The sequence below is a fragment of the Macrosteles quadrilineatus genome, unplaced genomic scaffold (genome assembly GCF_028750875.1).
Source record: "Macrosteles quadrilineatus isolate MER2022 unplaced genomic scaffold, UCM_ALF_1.0 Scaffold_8__2_contigs__length_117827958, whole genome shotgun sequence".
In the NCBI taxonomy this organism is placed as follows: Eukaryota; Metazoa; Arthropoda; class Insecta; order Hemiptera; family Cicadellidae; genus Macrosteles; species Macrosteles quadrilineatus.
In genome coordinates, this window is record NW_026542601.1 from 8,082,556 (window position 1) to 8,107,901 (window position 25,346).

The 25,346-nt window shown below is 35.5% G+C and overlaps 2 protein-coding genes across 3 annotated transcripts in view; one reads left to right on the top strand and one right to left on the bottom strand.

Annotated features, from left to right (window-relative positions):
• LOC129001271 (mucin-2-like) overlaps positions 1-24,882 on the top strand; it is a 75,128-nt gene extending 50,246 nt beyond the window's left edge. The window contains exons 1-6 of one of the 2 annotated variants that reach the window (XM_054428513.1): positions 1,025-1,148; positions 18,343-18,554; positions 19,089-19,144; positions 20,034-20,207; positions 20,603-20,810; positions 22,497-24,882. In XM_054428513.1, the coding sequence (XP_054284488.1) occupies positions 18,374-18,554; positions 19,089-19,144; positions 20,034-20,207; positions 20,603-20,810; positions 22,497-23,194 (1,317 nt within the window). In that variant the 5' untranslated portion in view covers positions 1,025-1,148; positions 18,343-18,373 and the 3' untranslated portion in view covers positions 23,195-24,882. Of the gene's footprint in view, positions 1-1,024; positions 1,149-18,342; positions 18,555-19,088; positions 19,145-20,033; positions 20,208-20,602; positions 20,811-22,496 lie in introns of those variants that run through there. The other variant, XM_054428512.1, reaches the window with a different exon arrangement.
• On the bottom strand, positions 6,204-8,112 carry LOC128999543 (probable inactive peptidyl-prolyl cis-trans isomerase-like 6). The gene is made up of 2 exons (XM_054426113.1): positions 7,505-8,112; positions 6,204-7,289 (listed from the first exon to the last, which is right to left on the bottom strand). Exons 1-2 carry the CDS (start codon positions 8,057-8,059, stop codon positions 6,204-6,206), a joined length of 1,641 nt encoding a protein of 546 aa, XP_054282088.1. The 5' UTR covers positions 8,060-8,112.
• Positions 24,883-25,346: the final 464 nt, after the last annotated feature.

Consider the following 25,346-nt stretch of genomic DNA (forward strand, 5'->3'; position numbering starts at 1 on the left):
AATGCCACTAGAAGAATACGTCCTGATTCAAGTGACATATCTCGGCCATAAATCTTACCTTCTTGTCTGACATTTGGTTAACCACGGATGTCATCTGTCTTGGGCTGACAATTGACAATGACTGGAAACTACCAAGGTGATGACCGATGCGGTCCTCGACTATCGATTGCCTAGTATCGATAGGTTTCGGACTGAAACTATCGAATAGATTTGACATAGATTACATTTTTCTTCGTTATGTCGTATTTTTTTACGTGTTGTATTAGTGACAATTTGTTGTAATATTGTTTACACGATTTAAATTTACCTACAAGTAAGTATCCTAAAAATATATATTTTAGTCAATATTTTCGTTTTCATGAGCTGTCCTTGCAAACATGTTTTGGATTTACAATGGACATCATACATTGATTTGCGTTTGGGAGTTATTTAAAGTGTGGCAAATTAAACCCCATTCATATACTATGAAGTTAGAAAATTACTGTTATTAATTACTTTATTTCAATATTGTTAGTGACAAAAAGATGTGTGAGGTGACTGAAATGGGGTAAAAGTATGAACAAATTATTGATCATTTATCATTTAGACATAGCCCCATTATAAATCGTGATTTACTTAATGACACTGCTAGCATCGAATACTGCATGCTTGTTGTAAGATTATAATATTAAAATTAATTTGTATTATATCCTACATTCATCAGCTTTAAATCTTGGGGTAACTGCGTTAAATAACTCCCAATCTCACAAATCGTACTCAGTGTTAATAGTTATAAAAAATATTAAGTTATATTATTTTAAGCTATTAAGGTAGCTCTTAAGAATACAATTAGTTCAATGGCTCAATCTACTAAAAAAGATTTAACCTTCAAAATGTGACTTATAGTAGCAATACAAAATTCAGCCAATGATGTTATCGATAGTTTCAACCGACGAGTCGATGGTCGAACTAATTGTGGTTCGATACTCGATAGTTTCACCACTCGAGCATTGCTATCTTTTCCTCGGTTTAGTCCGGCGTAAGCAGTGCGCTAGAGCGCAGGCTTTGTGAAAAATTTGTTTCGCGTGATTTACGTATTTACATCTGTGCTTTTGTGTGTTCGATGTGCCAGTTTCGTGGATATATATTTTGGATTTCCTAATAATTATGTAAGTCTTATTTCAATGTGTTTTAACATATGACTTTTTTACTAGTTTTCCGTTAGTTTCATTGTCTTTTTAACCTAAGTGATTTATGTTATTGATAAAAATGTTATTTCTGGCTTTTTAATGTTGTAAAACAAAATGAATTCATTAATTTTGTTTCATTGTTAGTTTGCCTCTCAGAATAACAAACAATTTGTTTCGTTTACTTTTCTTTATATTTTGTAAATGTGACTGATTCATTTTAGCGAATTTCCCTTTAGGGAAGTAGCTATTACCGTAGGTCTCATGGTAAGACCTAAGCCCGGGACCGATTTACTTTTTCATTTTGATGTCCCCAGAGGCCAAAAACACCATTCGTTCAAATTTTTATATATCTATATATATATATATATATATATATATATATTTATGTGTCCATCCGCACGATAACTTTTTACTCTTTTTAACTTTTTAGAACTCGTTTAATTTTTGTCAGATTTTGATAAAATTTGGTTTGAAGGTGTAAGGCGGGATAAACTTGAATGAGTTCGCGAACCAGCATGATCGGACTATGGGAACGGGGGTTTATGGGGGGTTTTATGGGGTAAAAATAGGTTTTTCCCATTTTTGACCCTAAAAACACAAAATTTCACAATTTATTTTGAAACCATTTTGTAGAGCTTGAAAAAACAAATAATTTAGTATATTGAAGCGTTATTATGCGCCTAATTGTTACGGAGAAAATTCAAAAAAATTGTAATTTTAAAATTCCCATGTTATTCTTATGGAGAATAAGTAAACTGTTGTACAACTGTTGTAGTTTGCTTGTTTATGAGCATATTTTGATCGATTTTGGAAAATAATTTTATTTCTTACTAAACTATTATCATTTTATAAAAAAAATCTTTTTTACCCTCCCTGTTGCAGCAAACCTAAGTACTCGTTAAACCAATTCTATTTCAATAGGAAATAAATGTGCTATTTTTATGGAGGCATTTTAGTGTAAATCCAATCAGGTTAATGGAAATTCGCTTAGTCTGCAGGTTTGCTGCGGCGGGGGTATTTTTTTATAAAACTTTCAGCATATTTTTAAGCTACTGATTTATATTCAATAAAACTTTTTGTGCAATTTTTACTTCGCTATTTAAAACTTGTTTTGATTTTTTTTTATTATCTGAAGCTAATTAATATCGAATAGTTAATCAGCATATGCATTGCGACCTTTTAATAATAAGGACTTTATTAGTAATAATATTTACCATTATTATTTTGCAAAAAATGTAAAATGCTGCATTACTTTCGTGGTCATCCTTTGTAAAACATTATTTTATTATTTTAAAGGAATTTAACATAGGGTATAAGCTATTGCTGTATAATTGTATAATTGAAATGTCTCATAGTAGGGCCAGGACTCGGGACCGCTAAACTTTTACGTTTTGATGCTAAGGCCAAAAACACCATCCGTTCAAGTATATGTATATATATATATACATAAATTTCCGTTAACTGGAATAACAATCATAAAATTTCAATGAAATGCGGTACAAACCTATGGACCCATGTTTACTACTGTATGATTAGTAAGCAAAACAGCATAATCAGACTATAAGATTGGGGTTATATGGGGTAAAAACTCCTTTCGTCCCTTTAAGTTTTAAATTAGATTGAAAATAATCTAAAGACAAATTTTTGAAACCATGAAATGGAACGAATGTTATCTGTATCAAAGGTTTGTCATAATAGCGTCACCACCATAAAACAAACTATAATTAGTTGTTTTTCATTTCCTGAATTTTTTAATTATTGTTTCTTTTCAAATCATGGTTCTCACTTCAAAGGGTTTACAAAAGTAAAAAAAGACTCCCCCAAACACCACAACGTTAATCATTGTACATGGCTGATTAAAAGTTTCGCGAGTTTTTAAGTAAAAAGAGAAAATTCCAATATTCCTAGCCATTGCTCTATCAAATCAATGATCCAATGCAGAGGAAATGTACCACAAGTTGTTGTGCGCAAGTAGGGACCACGATGAGTGGCGTGGGTTCAAATTGATAAAAGCATTGCACAATTGTGGTCAAGGTAATGTTTGATTGTTGTTAACAGAACGTCTTTGTCAAGTTACATGATGTTGTCATGATCTATTTCACTGAAGGAAAAGTAAACTACACAAATTCACCAACACGTCCGATAAAATGTAAAGACCAGTTACTAAGATAAGAGACGCCATATTGGATTCTGCAAGTAGACTTCTGATCATATTTTTATCTCAAGCCCATTTTTTCATATTTCACGAATTTTACGTTTGAGTGGATGATCTCAACTAAATTTGTTTATAAATTTGCAAAAATATAGTTACTTTAACAATATCCTTAATTTCTTGTGATATGAGTGATTTCTTGAATATATTTACGAACAGAATCACTACACTTATTTATCTCAAATTTCTCACAGCTGCTTTATCAATTTTTACAAAATTCATTGAATTAACACAACATAGATTGATATATCCTATGAATCTACCCTAATCTGTATAATCGTAGACAAAAAGAATTAAATAGACCGTCAGCCGTGCTGCAGTTACCATTGTTACCATAGGTTCTGGCGCACACCACTGGGAGCGCCATGTAGTTACGACGTAGGCGCCACATAACTGCACAACGCTCCCAGCGGTGTGCGCCAGAACCTATGGTAACCATGGTAACCACACGGCTGACAGTCTATTCTTTTCGTCTATGGTATAATTCACTAATCACCATATACAGTAGCATGATGAAATCTTCAACAATTATTATAACATACTATTAAACGAAAGTAAACCCCTTCTTGTAAACAAGATATATAATACAGTAAACGACTTTGATTTCGGTTCGTAGTAAAGATGTCACATGTGCTGTAAGATATCTTACAGGACACATTCTGACATTTACAATTTAAAATGTCCTTGTCGTTTCGTGGCAGTCATTGAGATAAGGAATCAAACCAAATCCATCCAAAAATCAGACAAGTCAAATAAGATAAAGGACAAACACATGACACAAAAGTAAATATTGCAACTATCGACCCCTTCATTGTCCTGAACTGACTCAGTAGGAAATCTATGTCAGGATTTCGGAAAAAAGATATAAAGCTCTATTCTGGTTCCTTATTAGTGTTCATCCTGTTTGTGTGTCACAAATTATCTTTGCAAGGCTACTAAACAGAAGCTTGAAGTATTTGGACACACTTTGTAACAATTTCCATCATTCTAGTTTCCAGAGAGTTCTTGTGAAGTAGTTATTAGACGGTTTTTGAATTATAGTTTTGTAATTTTTTTATGTCACAGTTGATCATACTAAGAGGTTACCTGATTATTATACCGGCTTTGAAAAATCATTTATTGTTTTGTTTTAGCCTTTAAAAAAAGCTCGCGGATTCATACAATGTACACGAATTGTACTACCGTACAATTGTATTCACCTCTTCCATAAATATGTTTAACCATACCTAGGTTAAAATCTACATAAACCGGTAAATATGCATTTTAGGGTCTGCAAAAAAATTTTGAAACTATTTTCATTCTACTCAAAATTCAACACTGATTCCGAATATAACGTTCTTTGTCCGTGGAAAACGAGGTAAACCCCCAAAAAACTAAAAACCCATAAAAACAATTTTTTTAATCAAAATACGTCATAAATGGGTTTACTCAAATCAACCGAAATAACGAGCAGATCATAATGCAATATTTATTATCATTAACCCATAAAGCCCATTATTCTAGTCCTGTATAATTATGTTAGAAAGAAACTATGTAATAACGGCGGTAATGTGCCGAAATACGTAAAACTTGTGAATATATTGGAAATCAAACTCGTCGGTCTCTTAGAATGGACTGTAACCGCTAGTCAGGCAACACCCCAATGTTGAAAATCTATCCCCATCCTCAAGCCGTTTATGAGCTAAACCACAGCCACGTGGATAAATCCATGGATTATTTTATTCGAACATAAACACAACTGGACACCTGCCATTTCATAAATTTGCAACCGCAACAAAAATAATTTTTCCAACAGTCATCCGACAAAGCGGGCTTCCTTGCATCGATTATAATACGCAAAGTAGATAATTGCAGCATTTACTTACTTTTGCCACACTCTTTACTTTTACCGCACTCATTTTTCGCACTCCTGTATTCTAACTAACAACACAAAACAGTGTGCTTTTATTAGGCACGTAATACGTGTACACTTGAAAATAAGTTGGCAACACTTAGATACGACTACGATCAGCTGTGCAGTGTTTCCCATTTCGTTCAACGCTTGGATTTAATCTAACCTAAAAACATGTTGTAAAGTGTTTGAAAACAATTTTTTTATATGATTTTTAGCAACTGAATGAAAAGTATAATGTGTAACGCGAGTGCAAATTGCATGCGGCTCGTGCGTAAACATTTCTCTCATGTGCAGCAAAGTGCCACTTTGCACACTAGTTACACAACTCTAAAACATTTCTTTTGTTTTTGATTCGCCCGATAATGTTCAAACAGCCTACGTACTTTCTGGACAACAATACTGGAGATTTCCCAAGTGTAACTTCCTCGTCATGGAGTGATACCGGAAAATTGATTTTATATAGCCTCCATTGTCTAAAATGAATGTTAAAAAACCTGTAACTGATCGCGCTGAAGTATTGATTTCAAGGATAATTTATTCCTTCGCCACAAATGTGCTTGAAATACAGTATCAAATGCGCCAATTCCTGATTTAAGTCCGCTTACGGCAAGAGAGTACAAACAGGTTGGAAACGTGGTAAAAGAAAATATCGGTTGGATTGCCAGTCAGTTTATTGAATGGATTTTAGGCAATTGAAGGATTTGTGATTTATAACGCTTTTGGGGCTTCTTAGGATTTAATTCAAGGGAACGGTCAAAATCTTGGTGTTGTTGCCATCTAACGTTGCCAATTTGTAGCATCACAACATTAATTAACGTGGTTTTTCCAAAGGCATTTATTTTATTTTACCTATAAATTGGTGTGAATCTTACCATCTAGAATTTAATTAGAAGTTACGATAAATATACAAGAGCTAATCCAACTAAATCTATGCCACGACGTATGAGGAAATTGAAGTGTGTGGTATATTTAATTCATCGTTTAAATCTTCTTCACCTTTGATGTTTTCCAACATTTCCATTAGGAATCCCCAGACAAAAGCGGCTACTGATTCCTTTGTTGACAATTGCTCTTTAGAATAATCTCCATCCCTCTCTTCAACCCCAACTCTTTTTTTGAGATCGGAAAGAGACGTTTTCAAACTCGGGATTTTAGAAAGGACTTCCTTAACAGTCATTAACAAAGAAGAGCTTTCTTTCAGTGGCAATTGTTCTGGTTGAACTTCTCCATAAACAATCCTTGAAACTTCTTCAACTAATGAATGTACTGTTGCTTTCGATATCGTCTTGTTTATTGCCTCATTGTATGCACGATGCATCAAGAAATTCACAATACTGGCCGCTATCATTTTTACGCCACTCATTTTTATCGATCTGTCTATTGCTTCTTCTATCAACTCTCTGATAAACTTATCAGGGATTTCTGACAGACCGTACAACCCAGCAATGTACCTTTCTACAGACAACTCTCTTGACGAAGTCTCCCTAACGTCCAACACATCTTCAACTGGTGGCCTCTTCGTAGACACTTCGTACATTATCTTACTCCAGATCAACTCTATGATCCATTGTTCACCGATGATCTTCTTCACCTCTTCGTCCAACCGATCAAACAGCATCTGGTCGAACCTTTCGAAGATTATCTCTTCGAAGAACTCCAAGTGAATGTGCGGCTCGCCCACTGTGATTCCTTTGAGCCTCAAGCTAGGATCGATATCTCTACCTAGACCTACCTTGGCCAATCCACAATTCGTGATTACTATGTCTTTATCTGGTTTTTCATAGGTGCAAGGGGTGTTTTCTATCCTCCTCAAAACGTCAGCTCCCTCGACTAATCTTCCGAAAGCAACGTACTTACCGTCCATCCAGCCTGCAGGCTCGAATGTCACGAAGAACTGGAAGCGGTTTGTGTGCTTACCCTCATTCGCGAAAGATAGGATGCCTCTTCTGTCGTGTTTGTAGCAGTAGTTTTCATCGTCAATGGTGTCTTGAGACCATTTATTATGATTGGTTATCTGGAAAAGCAATGGTTTTGTTAGCATTCGTAAATTTACCACCATGAATACTTAAATTAATTTTAAAATTGAGAGATTCAGTGGATTTCTACAGCATCTAAAACTATATCGACAAGTAAGATAATATTATCGTATTTAGTATTTAAGGCTATCTATCGGTTCTTCCATCTCCTTTTGACATTCACTACGTGCTACTTTTGGAAGGCAGTACTTACATCACACGACTGGAACCACCCTCTTTTGCAGACTCTTTGAATCTTCGTCCCTTTATAAGTGAACCAGTCGTGAGTACAAAACTCTGTGAACCACATACAACTTTTCGGTAGAAAATCGTGTCTCAGCTGAAACAGCAACGTACCCATGTAGTCACCGCCCAAGCTAAGCTCGAAATAAACATAGATAAGGTTGCCTTTGTTGAGATGTTGAACATATTCCTTCTTCGCAAGTTCTTTGATAGTCTCTTGGCTTGGGCCTTCGTACAAAAAGTTTCTGAAGTGGTTGAACAATTCTTCTTCGCCACCAAGACAAGAGTCGTTAAGGAAAACAAGTACTGATTTCGCAGACCACGTTTTTCCCCCGATGTCTTTTCTGAGCTTTCGAATGAAATCTTCCCAATCCATGTCCAGAAAACCAGTTATTGATGGTTGTAAGAACTTCTTCTTATGGTGCTTGTAGAGTCTTTGTGCGAAAAGTTTGCATCTTTGATAAGCCTCCGATAGAATGAGTCCGACTACTTTGATTGAGACGGGGTTAATTTTTCTATTTGGCATTTTAATTAATCTTTTTAAACATTAGATTTTGATGACCTAAAATAACCGATTCACTTGAATATATGGACAGCTGGGTTGTGTACGAATGTAGAAATTTAATATTCACAGCAATTCACCCAGCTGAAAATGTTTAGGCAGCAAAGGGTGCAAGGTTTTAGACATTTGATTGTTTAAAAATGTTATGATTATCATTATAAGCTACACTGTTTCGTAGCGTATATAGAGAAATGAGTTTCTTAAGTTAACTTCTTTAATACCTTTTTTAAATACTTTTTCTTTGAAATGGCAACCATACAAAGGTATGTATTTTAAGCCATGAATGAATGGAGATGAGTGTAGGATGAGTGGCGCGATATTGTAGTCTTTTTCGTGACTAAGGCCGACATATTACTTAGACACAGCTATTAATTAATAGCCCATGCAGCTAATGGCAACTGTGGCCTACAGATTATAGTGGAATCCGAACCTCATTTTTGCCTTTGTATTAACGAATTGGTCTAATTTTTAGGATAGCACTGCGCATAATCGTAGTACTCACTAGTGCGGACATTAATCCAAACCAGGGAGTATCGCATCCACAGTGCATGCCTATAAATATCCACAATTCATGACCTCCTAGTAGCTGGACTACAGGACGACGCCACTGTCCCAGTCCTTTATGGGTTAGAGGACTTAAGTTCAACCATTGTTCAACATTGCTTTGCGCTGTGGTTATTTTTGTGCTCACACAAATGTATTTCACAGATATTTTTGTAAAGTAAAAAACTACTCTCCAAAATGTTGTCCACTAGGCTAGCAACCCACTATCTTTATAGATATAAATCACTTCAAGATTTTAAGAGAGAAAGGTTTCAACTACCTTAACACTAAAACTTTGTATCAAAAATAATAATCATATGTAGGCCTATGTTTACGTTTCAAAATAATAATTCATTTCAGCCAGATGCCTAATTAAATTATACTATGCATAAACAACAAACAAATCAAAAAGTAATTACTTGTTTTGTAAATATTTATCTACATTGCTCGTTACCCACTAACTCTCTAGGACACCCGGAGCGGTAAAAGCTTACGAGGATGATGGGGAAACAATCGAAAGTACTTGGCAAGCAACAAGGACTGTCGCTAAAACTTTCACAGACAACTTGTCTACAATGACAGACAAGACAGTGTCTAAATGTCTAATCTAGTTGGCGAAGGATGAGATGACATTCAAGGATTGTTCAATGCCAACCATGAGCTCAGTCGCTTCCGGAGCGTTATGAGTTTTGACAAATTGTTCTTTTTAAATTAGGTCATGCATTAGTTGGGTCGACGAGTTCCTTTGGGCCAAGCCCTAAGAGTCCCAAAATTTTTCCTTAGTTGCGCCAAGCCCAAGCCAGGTATGGGTGAGTTGCCGACAGAAGAATTGACCTTGTTTTAACCTTACTTAACCTAACCTAACCTAATTTAACCTAACATAACCTAACTTAACCTAACCTAACCTATTCAATTATACAGTCAAAGAGGGTCGCCAGTCGCGGTCCCGTTAATGAACTTACCGGGTGACTCTCTGGAGTAATTGGCGCAATTCAGGAATACCCGACTACCTGACTCAGGTCGGTTGGCGCAATTAATGCCCGCCCGTAAATTACATTGGCTTAATGGTAATTTGTACAGTAACAAAACAGAACCATAGTAATCATTGCTTGCAGAAAACTACGTCAATATTATGTATTTCTATTTACGCCTTTTACCTACTACATTTGTTCCTGCTGTAGTAATGGAACAGGTCCAAACAATTATTTTGCGCTACTTAGACGGAAAGATTAACTGTTACAATTAGTTGAAAATGACGTCAATGGTAGCTGGCAATGTTTAAATGCATTCACGTTTGAACTAAAGCCAAATATTACGAATAAAAGTAGTTTGCGGGCCTTTGTATGCCAAGTAATTGATATACCATTATGTTTAGCCAACTTTCAAGAACACCCAGGGGTTTGAAATAATTCTCTGTGTGTTTTTTTATATGTTTTTTCATTGAGGGTTTTCAAAAGTTAACTTATCCACGTTTTTTATTCCAATTTATCCGATCGATATTTTATAACCTAGATGGACTGAAAACTTTAGGAAGGCTCTAAACCATTCTATGTACTAACATAGGTGAAGTCCATCGTTGATAGGGTGTGATTCGATTTTAAGTACGTCTGGACAGATGCATTTGTCCAAAACACAATAACTTCAAGGTCCCTCAATGTTCTTCCCTTGGAGTTTTAAACTTTAAAGTAACCTAGTGTGGCCTGCGCGTGCGAGAACTCGACAAAGAACAGATAGAACATTGCATTTTCGAGGCTACGCATAAATATCGAGGTGAACCGGTCTGGACAGCGAACCTAACTAAAGAGAGCAGAGTCAGGTGGAATGGTGCAGTATGTTATGAGGAGGCCGAGCTTGGCACGTGGAAGGTCAATTGTCACTTGTTAGCCTCACGCTTTTTAAGCCTTGCTCAAAAATTGCATGATTGTCAAAGATTAATGTGACGTAATAGGTTGGTTTTGTTTTAATGTTTTGGATTTGCAGCATTAAGACATTTTGTGATGCACCACCTGATAGAAATACCCTCAGAGATGTTAGAATTTATCTTGATTTTTTCCGAATTTTGTGACAATATTTATGATATTGGATAAAGAGCTTTTTGTTTTTGGTTGATTGAACTATCAGAGATAGAAAAGCAATTTAAGTAATCTTCGATGAAAACAGAGTTCATGTTTGGTTTGAGTTAAAATCTGCTACAAAATCACCGGCGTTTCACCCGATTTTCTTTTTTCCTTGACGTGAAAAAATCAAGAATTAAATAGAGAAAATTCCTTATTTACATTACGGAAGGTATTGTGCTTTATTAAAAACTAGTGGCCTGTAGTGGCCATAGCCCCTAATTTAGACACAATTGTCCATATGAAGGCAACTCCATATTTCGCGGTAGTAAGTCAGAAATATATAGGCTATATCTATGAATTTGTTCCTGGATTTTAAAGCAGTAAGGCCCTTTCCCGGAATCTCTTTTTGCGTAGCGGAAAGCGACGCAAAAGCTATTGCACTTTTGTATTGCCTTATGTTTTTATGAAGTTAGAATCATGTCAAAACATGACTTTTAGTTCCTGATTTAATTGTGGTTGTGGCATGTTAATGAGTCCATAGTGGCAACATGCGTCGAAATGTCCATTTGTGGCCTCCTCTGCGAAGTGAAATGCGCCACAATGCATGCAAGTGCTAAGAGGACCTAGATTGTGAGGAACAACACTCAACTCATTTTCCAGTGTTCTTCTGAAGACAGGTTGTAAACCAGCTTCTGGATTTCTTTCACAGTTAGGCCCATGACGTTCTCTTTCAGCATTTCTTAAGTCTGTTGAATTCCTGGACACTCTTCCACGTCTTGCAAGTCTTCCCCTACCCTGTCTAGTTACTTCACTCATTATAAAAACGGAAAACAAATTATACAAATAAAATTCATTTTGAAACATTATTTACCAATATTGACTTTCGGAATAAATATAAACATTGCAAATAAATAAGTAACAGCTGATAGAATGCAGACGTTTTTCAGTCCCCATGCATTTCTTATGGTGGATATTTTACGTTATATCTCGTTTTCTGGTAACTTTATGGGAATTCTGCTATTTTTCCCGAGTCCCTGGGGTCAAGACCTTTAATTTAAGATCTCTCCCACTTTTCTGCGACTTACCAGACGTCCACAATTTTCTGGTAAAAATTTGGTCTTACAGAATCTATATACTTATAAAAGGCAAAGCCCTCACTGACTCACTGACTCACTGACACACTCACTCATCACTAATTCTCCCACTTCCCATTTACCTAGGAGGCTGAAATTCGGTACACCAATTCTTTGGGCATTAAATAGGAAAACTAAGTAGTTTTTATTCTGATCGGGCTTTCGGGCTCCGCCCCAGTGGCTCTGGAGTTTCCCATGTTAACCTTATGATTTTTCATATAGAAAAGGAATTAATGAATCTTAACAGCTGTTTCAATTAAACAAGTTGGTTCTGTTCTATGATGTTCAATAGCATTAAAGTTACAAGGATTACCAACAGGGTGCAGCACTATTATTTTTTTAAATTTATGACAACAGCTAATTTGCAACCAAAATGTGAGTGAGCGTAGCGAACGAACTTCTACCTGGAGCCGAGTTAGCGTAGCAAACGAGCTAACCTGAAGGCAAGTGAGCGCAGCGAACGAGCTCCAACCCAAAGGTGAACGAACGAACTTCAACCAGGACGTGATTGAGCCATGCGAACGAGCTCATCTTGAAAATTAAGAAATTAAACGGGGCAAAGCCCGCGGGTACAGCTAGTTATATATATAGATAGATAGATGCAGCGTTTCACAGGAATCGATATTTTTAAGTTTTACTTTTCAATCTGATTTATAAAAAATGCTCTTAAGGTTTTAACTTCTCTCTTATGCAACTAGAACGAAAAAATATTTAACTGATTAAGGAACTATTAACTAATGTTACAACAGCTATTACACAATGCTATTTTCTCTCTCGAGAAACAATTGAGATTAAAAGGTACTTTAAAGTTTAAGTTTATTGCCAAGAATGCTTCCTCGTCGCCACAATTAACACGCGAAACTGCAATCTTCTATTATAAGAGTATGACGCGGCCTTGTGGGAATTGAAAGAATTAACCTTGGTTAACACAACTGAAGATGTAGCAAACGTCTAGTTCTACAGTTGTAATTGTGTAATCTCGTGTTAAAAGTTCCTGTAAAATTGTTTTTCTCGATTAATTTGGTCAATTTTCTTATTACCGTAGACTTATACAGTATTGTCAGTTCATAGTGATAGTATTGATCTACAAATATTTGGTAAGGGCGGGCTTCAATTGCGCCAACTGACCTGAGTCAGGTAGTCTGGTATTCCTGAATTGCGCCAACTACTCCAGGGAGCCACCCGATACGTGACTACTGCGTCAAATAGCGGTCCTCTTTGACTGTATAATTGAGTAAGTTAGGTTAGGTTAAGTTAGGATGACATGTAAACAAGGACATTCCTTCTGCCGGCAACTCACACCTACCTGGCTTGGGCTTGGTGCAATTGGAGAACATTTTTTGGGACCCTTTGAGGAATTGGCGCAATTAAGGAACTCTTTGGCGCAATTAATGAACGACCTTTGGTAAAGGTACCACTAGGCCTAAAGATAGGAATGTGTCTTATTTTCTTCTAGAAACCACTTTGCAATTGAGCTAAAATTTCAAATTGCCAATTGAAAACTCCAATCCCATCTCGTGTTTTTGCCTACTCATCCCTGTTGATTGAGTCAGGTTTCCTTTTGGCCATATAAAAACTTGACCCAGATGCCTAATCGCCCGGTAGATTATACGGTTATCACATCTCATCTATGATAACGATTGTACCCGGCAAATGCGAAGGTCGAACGTGACAGCGATTCGATACTCGCTTGATCAGCTGTTTTAAAACCGGACTTGATTCACTAAGATAAAAAGAGTTAAAGTGATAAAGTAAATACTCCGTTCACAAGCCATTCCATCCCCTAATTTTCACCCTTACTTAGAAACTACAGCCAACAGCTGATTAATACATTGAGCTAAAAAAGTGGTAGATGAGCCCAGGAAACCTTTCCCTTAAACCGCCAAAATTTTGGGAAGGGCAATAGTTGATTTGTCCGTGCTTAGAAACGGGGTGAAAATATATAAATAGTATGGTTTAGGTTCTAAATCTACTGTAAAAAAAAAAAAAAACAGTTACATATTTACCATGGATTATAGAGACAAAGCTATATAGTACGTATTGCTTATTTTAATGGAAATGCATTGTGTATTTGCATGTAATGTATGCTTATCAATGCAAGAATATGCTACACTATGAAAATAAAGTTTATGAACATTCCGATTTTAAGATGGCGAATTACGATTACGAAAAGATGATAACTATGTTGATTGAGATGATAACTATGTAGGGCCTACATTAATGAAAAAGACACAACATGAAGATAATTATCGTTTAAAAAATTTGCTAATATGGTAATACAAAACATTGACGTTGAGGAAGATGCTACCGAAAATCCCCAATGGAGAAAACTACCGAAAACCTTATTTACCAAATATATATAAGGTAATGTAACCTTATGTATATTTTATCATCAGTGATTCAGAAAAACAACATACAACATGAACTTATTTACCAACTTAAATCCTCCAGCTATAAGCCTAAAGTCATAATTACAGTAATTCTCAATATAGCAATTTCTCATCATTATGGAACAGCTGAAGCCAATGTTATTGTTTAGTTCTGTCCGGTGCACTGTAGATGTCGTAGTTTGTTTACAATTAGTTTCTTGAGATTTCAGTTATTTAAAACCTCGTTCAACCAAATAAAACGATCTAATCATAAACAATAACTCGTTCCCTAGCTAGGCCTATTTAACCAACCAGTAAAGCAAATCGTAAAATTAACCGTAAACTAATATAAACAAAATTTCGTCAAGACTAGCGATCAGTATCACCGAACATGAACTAGACACGAAAAACGAGCTTCAAAATGTACAATGAGATGAGTACTTTCCTCCCTCTATATTGGTGAAGCTAACCTTCATTGTGCAAAGCTCGGTCCCCAAGCCCGGCACTTGAGACTAGGTGTGTCTAGTCTAGTCATTGATGATCAAGCCTATGTCGCAACAGATAATTTTACCTATTACAGGTCAACAACCTCAAAACTGGAGTGTTGTCTAACGGTTTTGGACTCATCATTATCTGCACTTGACATAATTCGGAAATGATAAAGAATGGAAAAATTGGAAATCGTTAGTCTGCAGTTTGTGTGGGTGATTTACGGTTTTGGGAGTTTAGTGAATTAGTGGGAATTATTTCATCAAATCTATTTTTGGTGAGGTTTTTCATGTTTATTTGTTTGTACAGATATCAAAAGCTAAAACCTTGATATTGTAATTTTTAAACTACGTAACAATTATTACATTTGTATTTGCTTATTACACATAATCTTTTGTAAGCATGCCTTTACAAACTATAGATATAGTGCGAATCAGAGATTCCAATGTTCACTATGCAGACAATTAAGATTTTTGTTAAATTTAGTTACCTATTAGTATGTTTGTGACGAATGTAGTTTTTTTATGAAACAATTTGAAAATCAAGCCAATATAGGTAACTTACAGTAAACCATAGCATATTTCATGACCCCATAGTGTGAAATACTGAAAGAAAAGGTGGTCTAAAACTTGTTTAGTAGAACATTCAATACAAGACTCATTAACTACTAATTTAATTGTGTTAAGACCTGCTATCGCTGGTCTGTATAAGGACGTTTACTTCAGTACCGAAAGTCAACTCAGAAGAAATAAGTGGGAAAATTAAAATCCCTTGTGCAGTTTTAGTAAATTTCCCATTTAGGGAATAAGCTGCTATTACCGTAGGTATCATGGTAAGACCTGGACCCGGGACCAACTTACTTTTTCGTGTTGAGGTCCCCAGAGGCCTTGAACACCATCCGTTCAAATTCATAAGTATATATATATTTATGTGTCCGTTAGCACGATAACTCGAGCAAAAATTATCAAATGTAGATGAAATTCTGTATAAACGTGTAAACCTACATTTATTTGAACAAGTTCGCGAACCGTTATGATCGGACCATGGAAACGGGGGTTTATGGGGGTAAAATGGGGTTTTCCCATTTTTGACCCTTAAAACATACAATTTTGCAATTTATTTCTAAACCATTTTGTAGTGCTTAAAAAAATGAAATTATTAAGTACATTGAAACGCTGTTGTGTGCCTAATGGTTACAGAGAAATTTAAAAAAAATGTTCAAACTAAAATTCCCATGTTATTCTTATGGAGAAAATGAAAACTATTGTAGTTTACTTGTTTATGGATATATGTCGATAAAACTTTGCATTTTTTATTTCATAAGTTACTAAGCTATCAACATTCCAATAAAAAACACCTAAAAACCTAAGTAGGCCTACTCATTAAAATTAATGTTACAGTATTTAAATGGGAAACAAATCTGACAATTTTAAGGTAATATTAAATAGAAATCCAGCCAGGAAAATAGAAATTCATTTATTCTACAGGTTTGCTGCAGCGGGGGTATTTTGATACTTACTACTATACAACTCGCAAGTTATTTACACGTGAGATAGTTAGCTAAACGGAACTGTTGTCAAGGTAAACGTGTCGTGAAAGTAGTTGAAGTACATGAACCGTGGAAAACCGTACTGTCACCAACTTGTAAATTAAACTTTCGTTGTTGCGACATCGTACTTCTGAGGCCACTTAGAAAACACAAGGCTTTAGTGGCAAATGATGTTTGTGTGGTTTGAAAGTGAGTTTTTAGGAATTTCAACATGGATATGTGAGATCTATAAAAGTATATTTCATTACAAGGCTCAAAAACACACTTTCTGCCTGTCATATTAAGCGAACTAAGTATAAAAAAAGAAATACTTTTAATGTAAAGACAAACTCCTTAAACAAATACTTACTTTTTTCTATAATTGTTATGATTATACTACTGATAAATATCGAAATGAAATAAGAAAATGTTAAAGATATTCTGAAAACGCCTTGTATGTTTTTTCGTGCCAAATGGAAGTAATAGATCAAATATCGATCCAAAGTTAGGCCAATAAGAACCACATTCAACCTATCAACAGGTGGTGATATAACAGCTGTTCGACAGGTGCAACAATTAGGTTAGTGCGTCATTCTATACATGACTTTTGAGGCTTTGATATGGCTTCGCTAAAGATTAAACTAATGTATTTGTTTAAACATTTAAGAAACAGCTGATAAAACAACAATGCATATGAAACATTAAAATAACTATTATTAAAATTTTAATTTAATATGTCAAGAACAGAAGAGAATTGGTGTAGTGCCTGCAAAGCTAGCGCTACAGCTTGCAATCCATTGTTGTATTGCAAGTCACAGTTTTTACTGAAGGCGTTAAATATTTTGTGCGACTTGTTTTATTATTGTTGTAGTTATTGTACCAAAACTATTACAACGAATGTGTTTAAAGTTTCTAAACCATATCTTGTCCTTTGGTCCTATAGCCAAAGAGTATAGTTTTGATCGTAAAATTCACTCTAATAAGAGATGAGATCACATTGAAAACGTTTAACTTATATTTTGCACAATGTTTTCTTAAAATCAGTAGTTATAGAGTTTTCAACCAAAAATTTGTTCCATACCAATAGTTTTCAAAAACTTTTTACTAATTTTACCCTTGAAACTGGAAATGCCGAATTTGTATCACAGCCTTCATGTAGAGCTTAAAAAACAATATACTTTTGTGTATTGAAGCGTTGTACGATTAAAGGTTTCAGAAAAAAATTTTAAAACTGTACATTTAAAACTCCTACATTATTCTTACGAAGAAAAAGTAAACCATTGCAATTTGCTTGTTAATGGATATATTTTTCATAACATAAGATAAGTTATGGCAAATTAATTTATTTCGTAATACTTATAATATTTTGGAAAAAAACATTTTTTCCTTCGTTGCAGCAGCAATCTAAGTACCGTACCTAAATTTATTTAAATAGGGAATAAATGTAACATGTTTAAGGAAATATTTGAGTAAAAATCCAATCAGACATATAGAAATTTGCTTAGTTGCAGGTTTGCTGTAGCCGTTTTATTTTGTTTATGGGTTGGTTGAAATATGTATTAGAGGTGGCTGTGAATATACCCACTTATGTTCGGTAAGCGGAGCGAGTACCATCCTATTTTTTGCCGTGGAGGTCATACTGTCAATAACCGTCAGGTAGGCCTGATTGCTGTTTGACTCCCCAGAGCGTAGAGTGATTCAGGGAAGGGGTAATAGTGGAAGGTGGTGTTTGGGCAGGATTTAACGGAGACCAGGTTTCTTAAGTTTTTACCCTAAAATCAATTGAAAATATTGATTCGATTAATAAACATCTATTCGAATTTTTCATTATCAGCAAGTTTGGTTAGGTTATAATAGTTACATTATACATTATACACACACACACATACACATTATACATTATACATTAATATACGTTTTGCTCATCCTGTCCCCCCCTATCATAGTGAATTTTTCCACCCCCATTCCCCCCGCACCGTGGAACCGGTCACTGAAACTTGGCTGGCACTCGCACCGCCAAGTCTTATGCTGTAAAATGGTCAAAGCTTTTAAGCAACTGGCACTCGGTCCTGCACTGCATATATCCCCATCCTAATTGGTAATAGTAACAATAATATTTGTGTTTCAGTCTGATGGGCGGCCGGCTGCCGTGACCCGGTATGAATGGCCGGCTCCTGCTGCTGCTGCTGAGCTGCGTGCTGACCCTAGCCCTGGTGTGTGGGGAGAGTAGACCCGCTTGGGGTGACTGGGTGGTTGCCGGGGACGACGCGGACACAGGCGCCTCTATTCTGCTGAGGCGCATCACACCCAAGAGTGTCTTCGTAGCTCCTACCTTCACAGGTACAGTCTGAGTCTAGTACAGTCTATGGAAGGGAAGGAGAGATTTAGTATAGTTTGAAGAGTAATACATATTTAGAAAAGTCAAGAGATCTATGAGAAGAAAAAGGGGAGCAAGCTGGTGTAGTGTTCCTGAGGTCCCGGGTTCAAATCCCGCCAAGTCACCAATGGATTTTATCTAAGTTATAATGCCGCAACCACTAGGTCTAGCCTGAAGTAATGTGAAAAACAATCCTGGGATCGTGCCTATCGTCCTAGGACAAAAAAAAAGAAAAAGACTCTAGGGAGAGAAGTCCTGTAGTCTATAAATACAACTAAGGTCACTTTAGACTTAAAAAAAACTCTGAATTATTTTCAAATTTAAAAGCCAGGACTTACATGTTGAATTAAAATGGATGTTAATTTTTTTGCGGCATATTCACATAAATAGTGTTCAGTACTAGATGATTATTGAAAAGTTTTACATTTTCACCGTATGAACATTGTTGTTGAATTCACTTTAGTGATTATTTTAAGAATACATAATTTTGTTTTCAGGTTGCTCAGAAGGGTACAGGCAAGATTCACTGGGGCGGTGTGTAAAACTTGTTAAGGTAAGCCCTGCAGATTTGTATTTAATTCCTTTTCATATATTAGCGATGTAAAAGAATGTATATAGCTCAAGTTGTATATAATTAAACTAGTATTACTAGTAGGACCCATAAAATACTGAGGTCCAGCCTTCACGTCCCATATACCTCCAAAAAATTTTCTAAACATCTGGACTTTTATAAAACCCACTTAACAAGTTTTTATCTCTAAAATCCATTCAGTATTCATCTTCAACCTGGTGTTCAGTTTGACTTATCCAACCCCACAGTGGCGGTGATATACTATTAGATAAGGGAGGGGGCAAAAGTCTTTAGAAATTATGGGGAATTACGATTAACATTACTTAGTTTAAATATTTCTCCGAAAATGGGAGGCAACAGCTTACATACCTTCCCTATTCGCCTCCTCTGCTTAAAATTATAATTGCAAAAATATGGTTAATGTATCTGTATCAAAGAAATTAAAAAATAATCCAAAAAATATGCAAAGCAAGGTTTAGCTTTACACACACCAAAGCATTTCTCACATTCATCACAACATATCTGAGTAGACCTAGTGCTCACCTATCAAAAGGTTGCTGGTTCGAACTTGAGAATATTTGGTAGTTTTCAACAGTTCAAAATTGGACCCAGTTCTTGATCATTGGGCTTTTAACACGTTCCCTGCAGCCCACCAATTGCAGGTGTAGCCCCTGCGCAGCGTTGAGCGAGTCCATTTGGCTTTCAAATATTTCAGTCTGACAAATAGCAAATGACATGCGGTGATGTTCTGCGTTACGATGAGAGTCAACGTAGTTTGCTGAAACACTCACTGGTAGCAGCACTGAAGTTTTTTCAGTGTTGTATAAATACAAATTATTTACGAGACCATTTAATCCCATTGCCTTTGCAGGTAAACCAACAATCTCAGTGGAACTTTTTCCTGGAGAGACTGAACTCGATGTATGCTCCGTCTTCCACTAGTAAAAAGCCCCAGGAAACCGGACCCTTCCACATCAACCTTCCCTTGGCTAACAATCCCCAGGAGTCTGTTGTGCAGAAGAGGCTTCCTCCCCCAATGCAAGAGGTGAGGATTAGACACATTGGGTATTAAAGTAGACATCCCATCTAGATAGACCAGCTGTTGTGCCAGTCTAAAATTCTAGTTACCAAGTTGATAAGACATAAAAGATGCTACAGCCAGTTTCTTAAACTAGCCTTTACAATTCAGTTCTTAGAATTGAAAAGATTCACTTTACCGCATTGTTTATTTACTTTACTGCATTGTTGTTTTGCTTTACAGCACTAGTTTGGTAAAGTAACGGACCAATGAGGTTCAAGAATTGAGAGAAAAATGAAATTGTAATGCTTCAATTACAAACTTATTAGCTGACAACGACCTATTCATATAACCCGTCATCTTCCCCTGGTCGCTGGAAACACACAGTTTTACCCTGTTTCAATCGGTTTATTTATTTTCAGGTGAAGACGCCACAGCCAACACAGCAACCAACAACAACAACAAGAACGACGACGACTGCGAGAGCAACGACAATCCCACCACAAACGTCTACGTGGCCAACTACGACGATGAGCGAATCAACGACTCCAGAAGTCTCATCTACAACTGTTGTCGAGCCAACGGAAGTTACGACCACAGAGAAAGATCTCTATACTGACCCAACATTAGGTATTTGGATTCTAACTTCTAGCTTGGATTTTAACTTGTAACTTCAAGTTTGTTTGTTTTGATTTTTAGTTGTAGTCAATTTCAAATTTAAATGTTCCTAACACAAAGATGTTCACAATCTTAATATGTAGGCTTTAGAGACAAGTAAAAATCCAGTTATTAAAGCGTCAACTAACGCTCTCTGTCAGATGTCAAGACACTTTAACTTTGCTCTGAACTGACGCTGATAGAAATATTCATAAAATTGTAAAAAACAGGTCTTGCATTTTCTAATAAACCTTCAATAGTTTAACCTGGAAAAATAAATAACACATCTAAAAAGGTCCTAAACAAAATTTATCAACACAATTATTTCAAATTTCTTACTCGGTTTGTTTTTACAGAGGTATAGAGATTTATTTCTCATTGTTACTAACTCTCAATGGATCTTTTGCGGACTAAATTAAACTCCATAGTTGAGACGTGGATTATTGACAAAATCAATTACATGATTATACAAGGTGAGTTTTGACAATTGATAACTTCACATTCACATCTACATCTTCTGCAAAATTAACATTTCATCTTCATCAAGACATGTCATAGGGAAAGCACAAAACATGTTTGATTGTTAAACAGCACAAATCATGATTAAGAAGACTTTCTGTACTTTACAATGAATGTCACATGAATGAAGTGTAAATCCCTCGGAAATAACATTTCTGTAAACGGAACATAAAAGGAATGCTTGTGAACGTAAACTTCTATGAATGATCCATGGAAGAAATGCTTGCGGAAATTGTTTATCCATGATCCGTGGATGCCTTTGAATGTGTTCTTGTATTCATGAATGGAAAAAATGCATGTGATTGTAAAATTCTATCGAAGACTATTGTTAAAACCGCTTGTGAGTGTAAACTTCCATTGAAGAAGACTCATGGAAAAAATGCTTTTGTGAATGTAAACTTCCATTAAATACTCATGGAAGAAATGCTTGTGAATGTGAATGTTACCTTTCATTGGAAACTCTGGAAGATTTACTTATGATTGTAAATTTCTATTGGAAAGTCATGGAAGATATGCTTGTGATTGTAAACTTTCTTTATTAACACATACAACCTCTCCTCTCATTTTCAGTTGGATTTGTTTGTAAGCAATTTATTATAAGTAGGAGTTTGTTCTGGCTGTAAAACACTACCTGCTTAACAGGTACAGTAATACGAGATCAGCTACTTTCATGATTGTTCTTTCAATCCAGCCCATGTAGTACCTAGATTAGAAATCTATCTGATGGAAAGTAACTTTAAAATTATATCAACGAAAAATGTATTATTTGCTCAGTAATGATAGTAACTTATAATTAATGAAGAAACTATTTAAATCATTTAGTGGAGTATTATCAGTAGGCCTATCCTTTTTGGAATTTACTATTCAAGTAGGAAGGTGGTCAATATAAGTAATATGGAACAATAAACATACAAGTCTATGTCACAGCTCTAAATTTTTATTTAGGAAGAGAGAACATCAAAATCCTTTGAAACGCAATAGTGCTTTGAGAGTGGCTAGAATTACAAGAAATAGCTCAATACTCACAGTTTGCAATACTATAGTAGAAAATATTGGGATTGATCAATAAGAGGCAACCTTTCACCTACATTTTCCACATTGTGTTCAATAAAAATAATGCGAGTCATTTTGATGATCCAGAGTCAAGGAGAGAGACGACGACGGATGGGGATGTTGCAGTGATGTTAGGAGACCAGCCTTTCCAAGAGGCTGTAGAAGAATCATTTGGCACACCAAAGAGCAGAGAGAAGATACAAGTAAAACCATTCTTGATCATAGTTACCAACCCGACAGTCACTAGGGAGGACACTACTCCTATACTGCCAGAAGAAAACGAAACTTCTACGACAGAAGCTACGACAGAGGGAAACACAAAGTTCACAACTGAGATTCCAGAAACCTTTGGCGAGTCTAGAGACGCAACTGAATCTTCCATCAGGCCTACAGTTACATTTAGGCCTGGATGTGAAGATTCCGCAGCTTTTGAAAATTGTGAACCGGTCGGGACCGAAGTAGTCTTGGGTGAGTCAAGTCCATCTTCACTCCCAGAATTACCGCTCCTCGATCCCAGTTCGCAGGTTAGGTTTCCTTCTGAATCGTTCGTTCCTGTGCGAAAAACTCAGTCCTACGTTAGGTTTCCAGATGTCGCTAATCCTCACGAGGATAGACCAGCTTTTTGGTGGCCCTCCTGGGAAATCCGTCGGTACCCGGGTATCCATGGATGGCCGGAGTCTTCCGAACAGATCCGGTCCACAGATAGAGTAATCCAAAGGAAGTATCCGATGGGAACGACCTGGTCTTCCATGGCTTGGCAGAGGAGATTTTTACAAAGAGACTGAAGTATTATTTAGTATTTAATCTTTGTACATAGTTAGTTTACTCGTAAAGATTTAAAATAGTGTACATTCGCTTTTCGATAGCTTTAATTCAAAGTACTGTTGATTTCACTGATTTGCTCTTTAAAAATTTCTCTCCCATTACATCTTATTATTCCTGTGTTAGTTTGACACGAGAGCAGTCCTCAAATTAAGGTATGATGAATATTGGTTTTAAAACTACTATATACCAAGGAACATCAACTTTAAACAAATCAAATAGTACAGAAAATTTACATTAACTGAATCAATGTAGAGGAATATTTAAAGAGCATATTAGTGGCAAAAAGGGCATAATATGTGTATACTTTAAACTATATCTATGTATTATCAGGAATTCTGTATGTACCTGAAGTTTGATGCTGTATTGTTGTCTTGTGCGATTTTGTTTATCACTAATCATCATCGATGTTAGTTGTCGTATTTATCGCTTTTCTTCAATTAGGAGTTGAGTAAAGCTTGCAATTGTTTTATTTGAAGATGTGAAATGTTAAACATTTGGACTTAAATAATAATTGTTGCCCGTTTGAGAAAGAGTAAAAAACATTTTTCTATTCTTAATATTCTATTCCCTGATATATCTATGTCAATAATTGTATTTAATATACCATGTATATTATGCTCTGCGAGCAGAATTTTTAAAAATTGAAAAGCAATACTCCTTGAAGCTATTTTTCTAATTGTTAGGAAGAAAAAAAATTACAGTTCTTAATTTTGTAATTCTTAGCAAGCTTTAAAAAATAATAAAATATAAAATAAATACCTATTAAAAAGCCTTTATAGGACTACCAAACGATTACTTTGTAACAAGGAATAATATAGCGTTGATGCTTGTTAAACTTACAAATCAAAAGAAAATTATTGTTAACTGAATTTTTCAATTGATCGTATGATTTCAACTTTTCATTTACCACGAGAAAGATTTCTTTTAGGAAAGCTTTAGATTGTCAGTAAAAGTAACCTCTAGTATTTACAAAGTGTTTCATAAATACTTACTTTTACAGGCAATCCAAAACAAATTGCTTCTAGTCCTAAACACCTTTCTCGTAGTAAAAGAAAAGTGAAGGTAAAAACTCAATGTTATATTTAAGCAACATAAATATGTTATTTTTTATTGATAATAATCTAAGAAAACTTTATTCTGATAAATGAGTGAAACTCTAAAACATTCTAACTTAAAGTTGGTTAATTCTAAGTTAAACTTGTTTGTAACTCAACTCCACGTGTACAACCATATCACCACTTACCAATGTATGTAGTTTTGTATTATTTAGACTAAAGTAACTTATATATTTATTGTTATACAATCTTACATCTGTGCAGTCTTTTCATAATTTTTAGTAGCATTTTATTTCTTGCCAATTTATCTCGCATTGTTCCATAATGGTCAGTGAATATTTTAAAATTTTAATTCTACAAACAAAAATTTCAACCTACAAATTTTAATTACTTTTGAATAACCTTTTAAATGTTACTTTTACTTAAGATATGACCAGTAACTGTTTATAGATATTTTCCTTCGTCAAAACAGGTAGGTATCGAATGCCAAGTTCCAAAGTAGTATGATATGTACAAATTGTGATTATTATAAACTGCATGGAATTGTTGTTGTCAATTATGTTGTATTATACAATATACATTTGGAAAATGCATTCTACTATATTCTTTAATTCCCTTTTAAAATAAAAAACAAATCCTATTTTTAGCGAATTTCCCATATGGGAGTATTAGCAAATTTCCCATATAAGGAATAAGCTATTACCATAGGTCTCATGGTAAGGCCCGGCGCATATTGAGACGCAGTCGGAGCAGCGCAGCGTAGTGCAGCGCAGGGCAGTGTTTTGTAAACCATGTGTTTGCTAGGACACGCGCATATTATGGCGCAGCGCAGCGCAGGGCAGTGCAGTCCCGCACGTGGACTGCGCGCACTTGTGGTCGAGTCACAAGTGTCTGTGACGCATTGCTCACCTGCGCCGGGTTGACTATTGTTTTGTGACGGATCCAGAGGATAATTAATACAAATTTTGCGTTTTTATCCAGTTTTTACGTTACCATTCATAGTAAGTATATAAAGAGTAATTACAAGAATGAAATCTGGGAGAAAATACGAAAATCA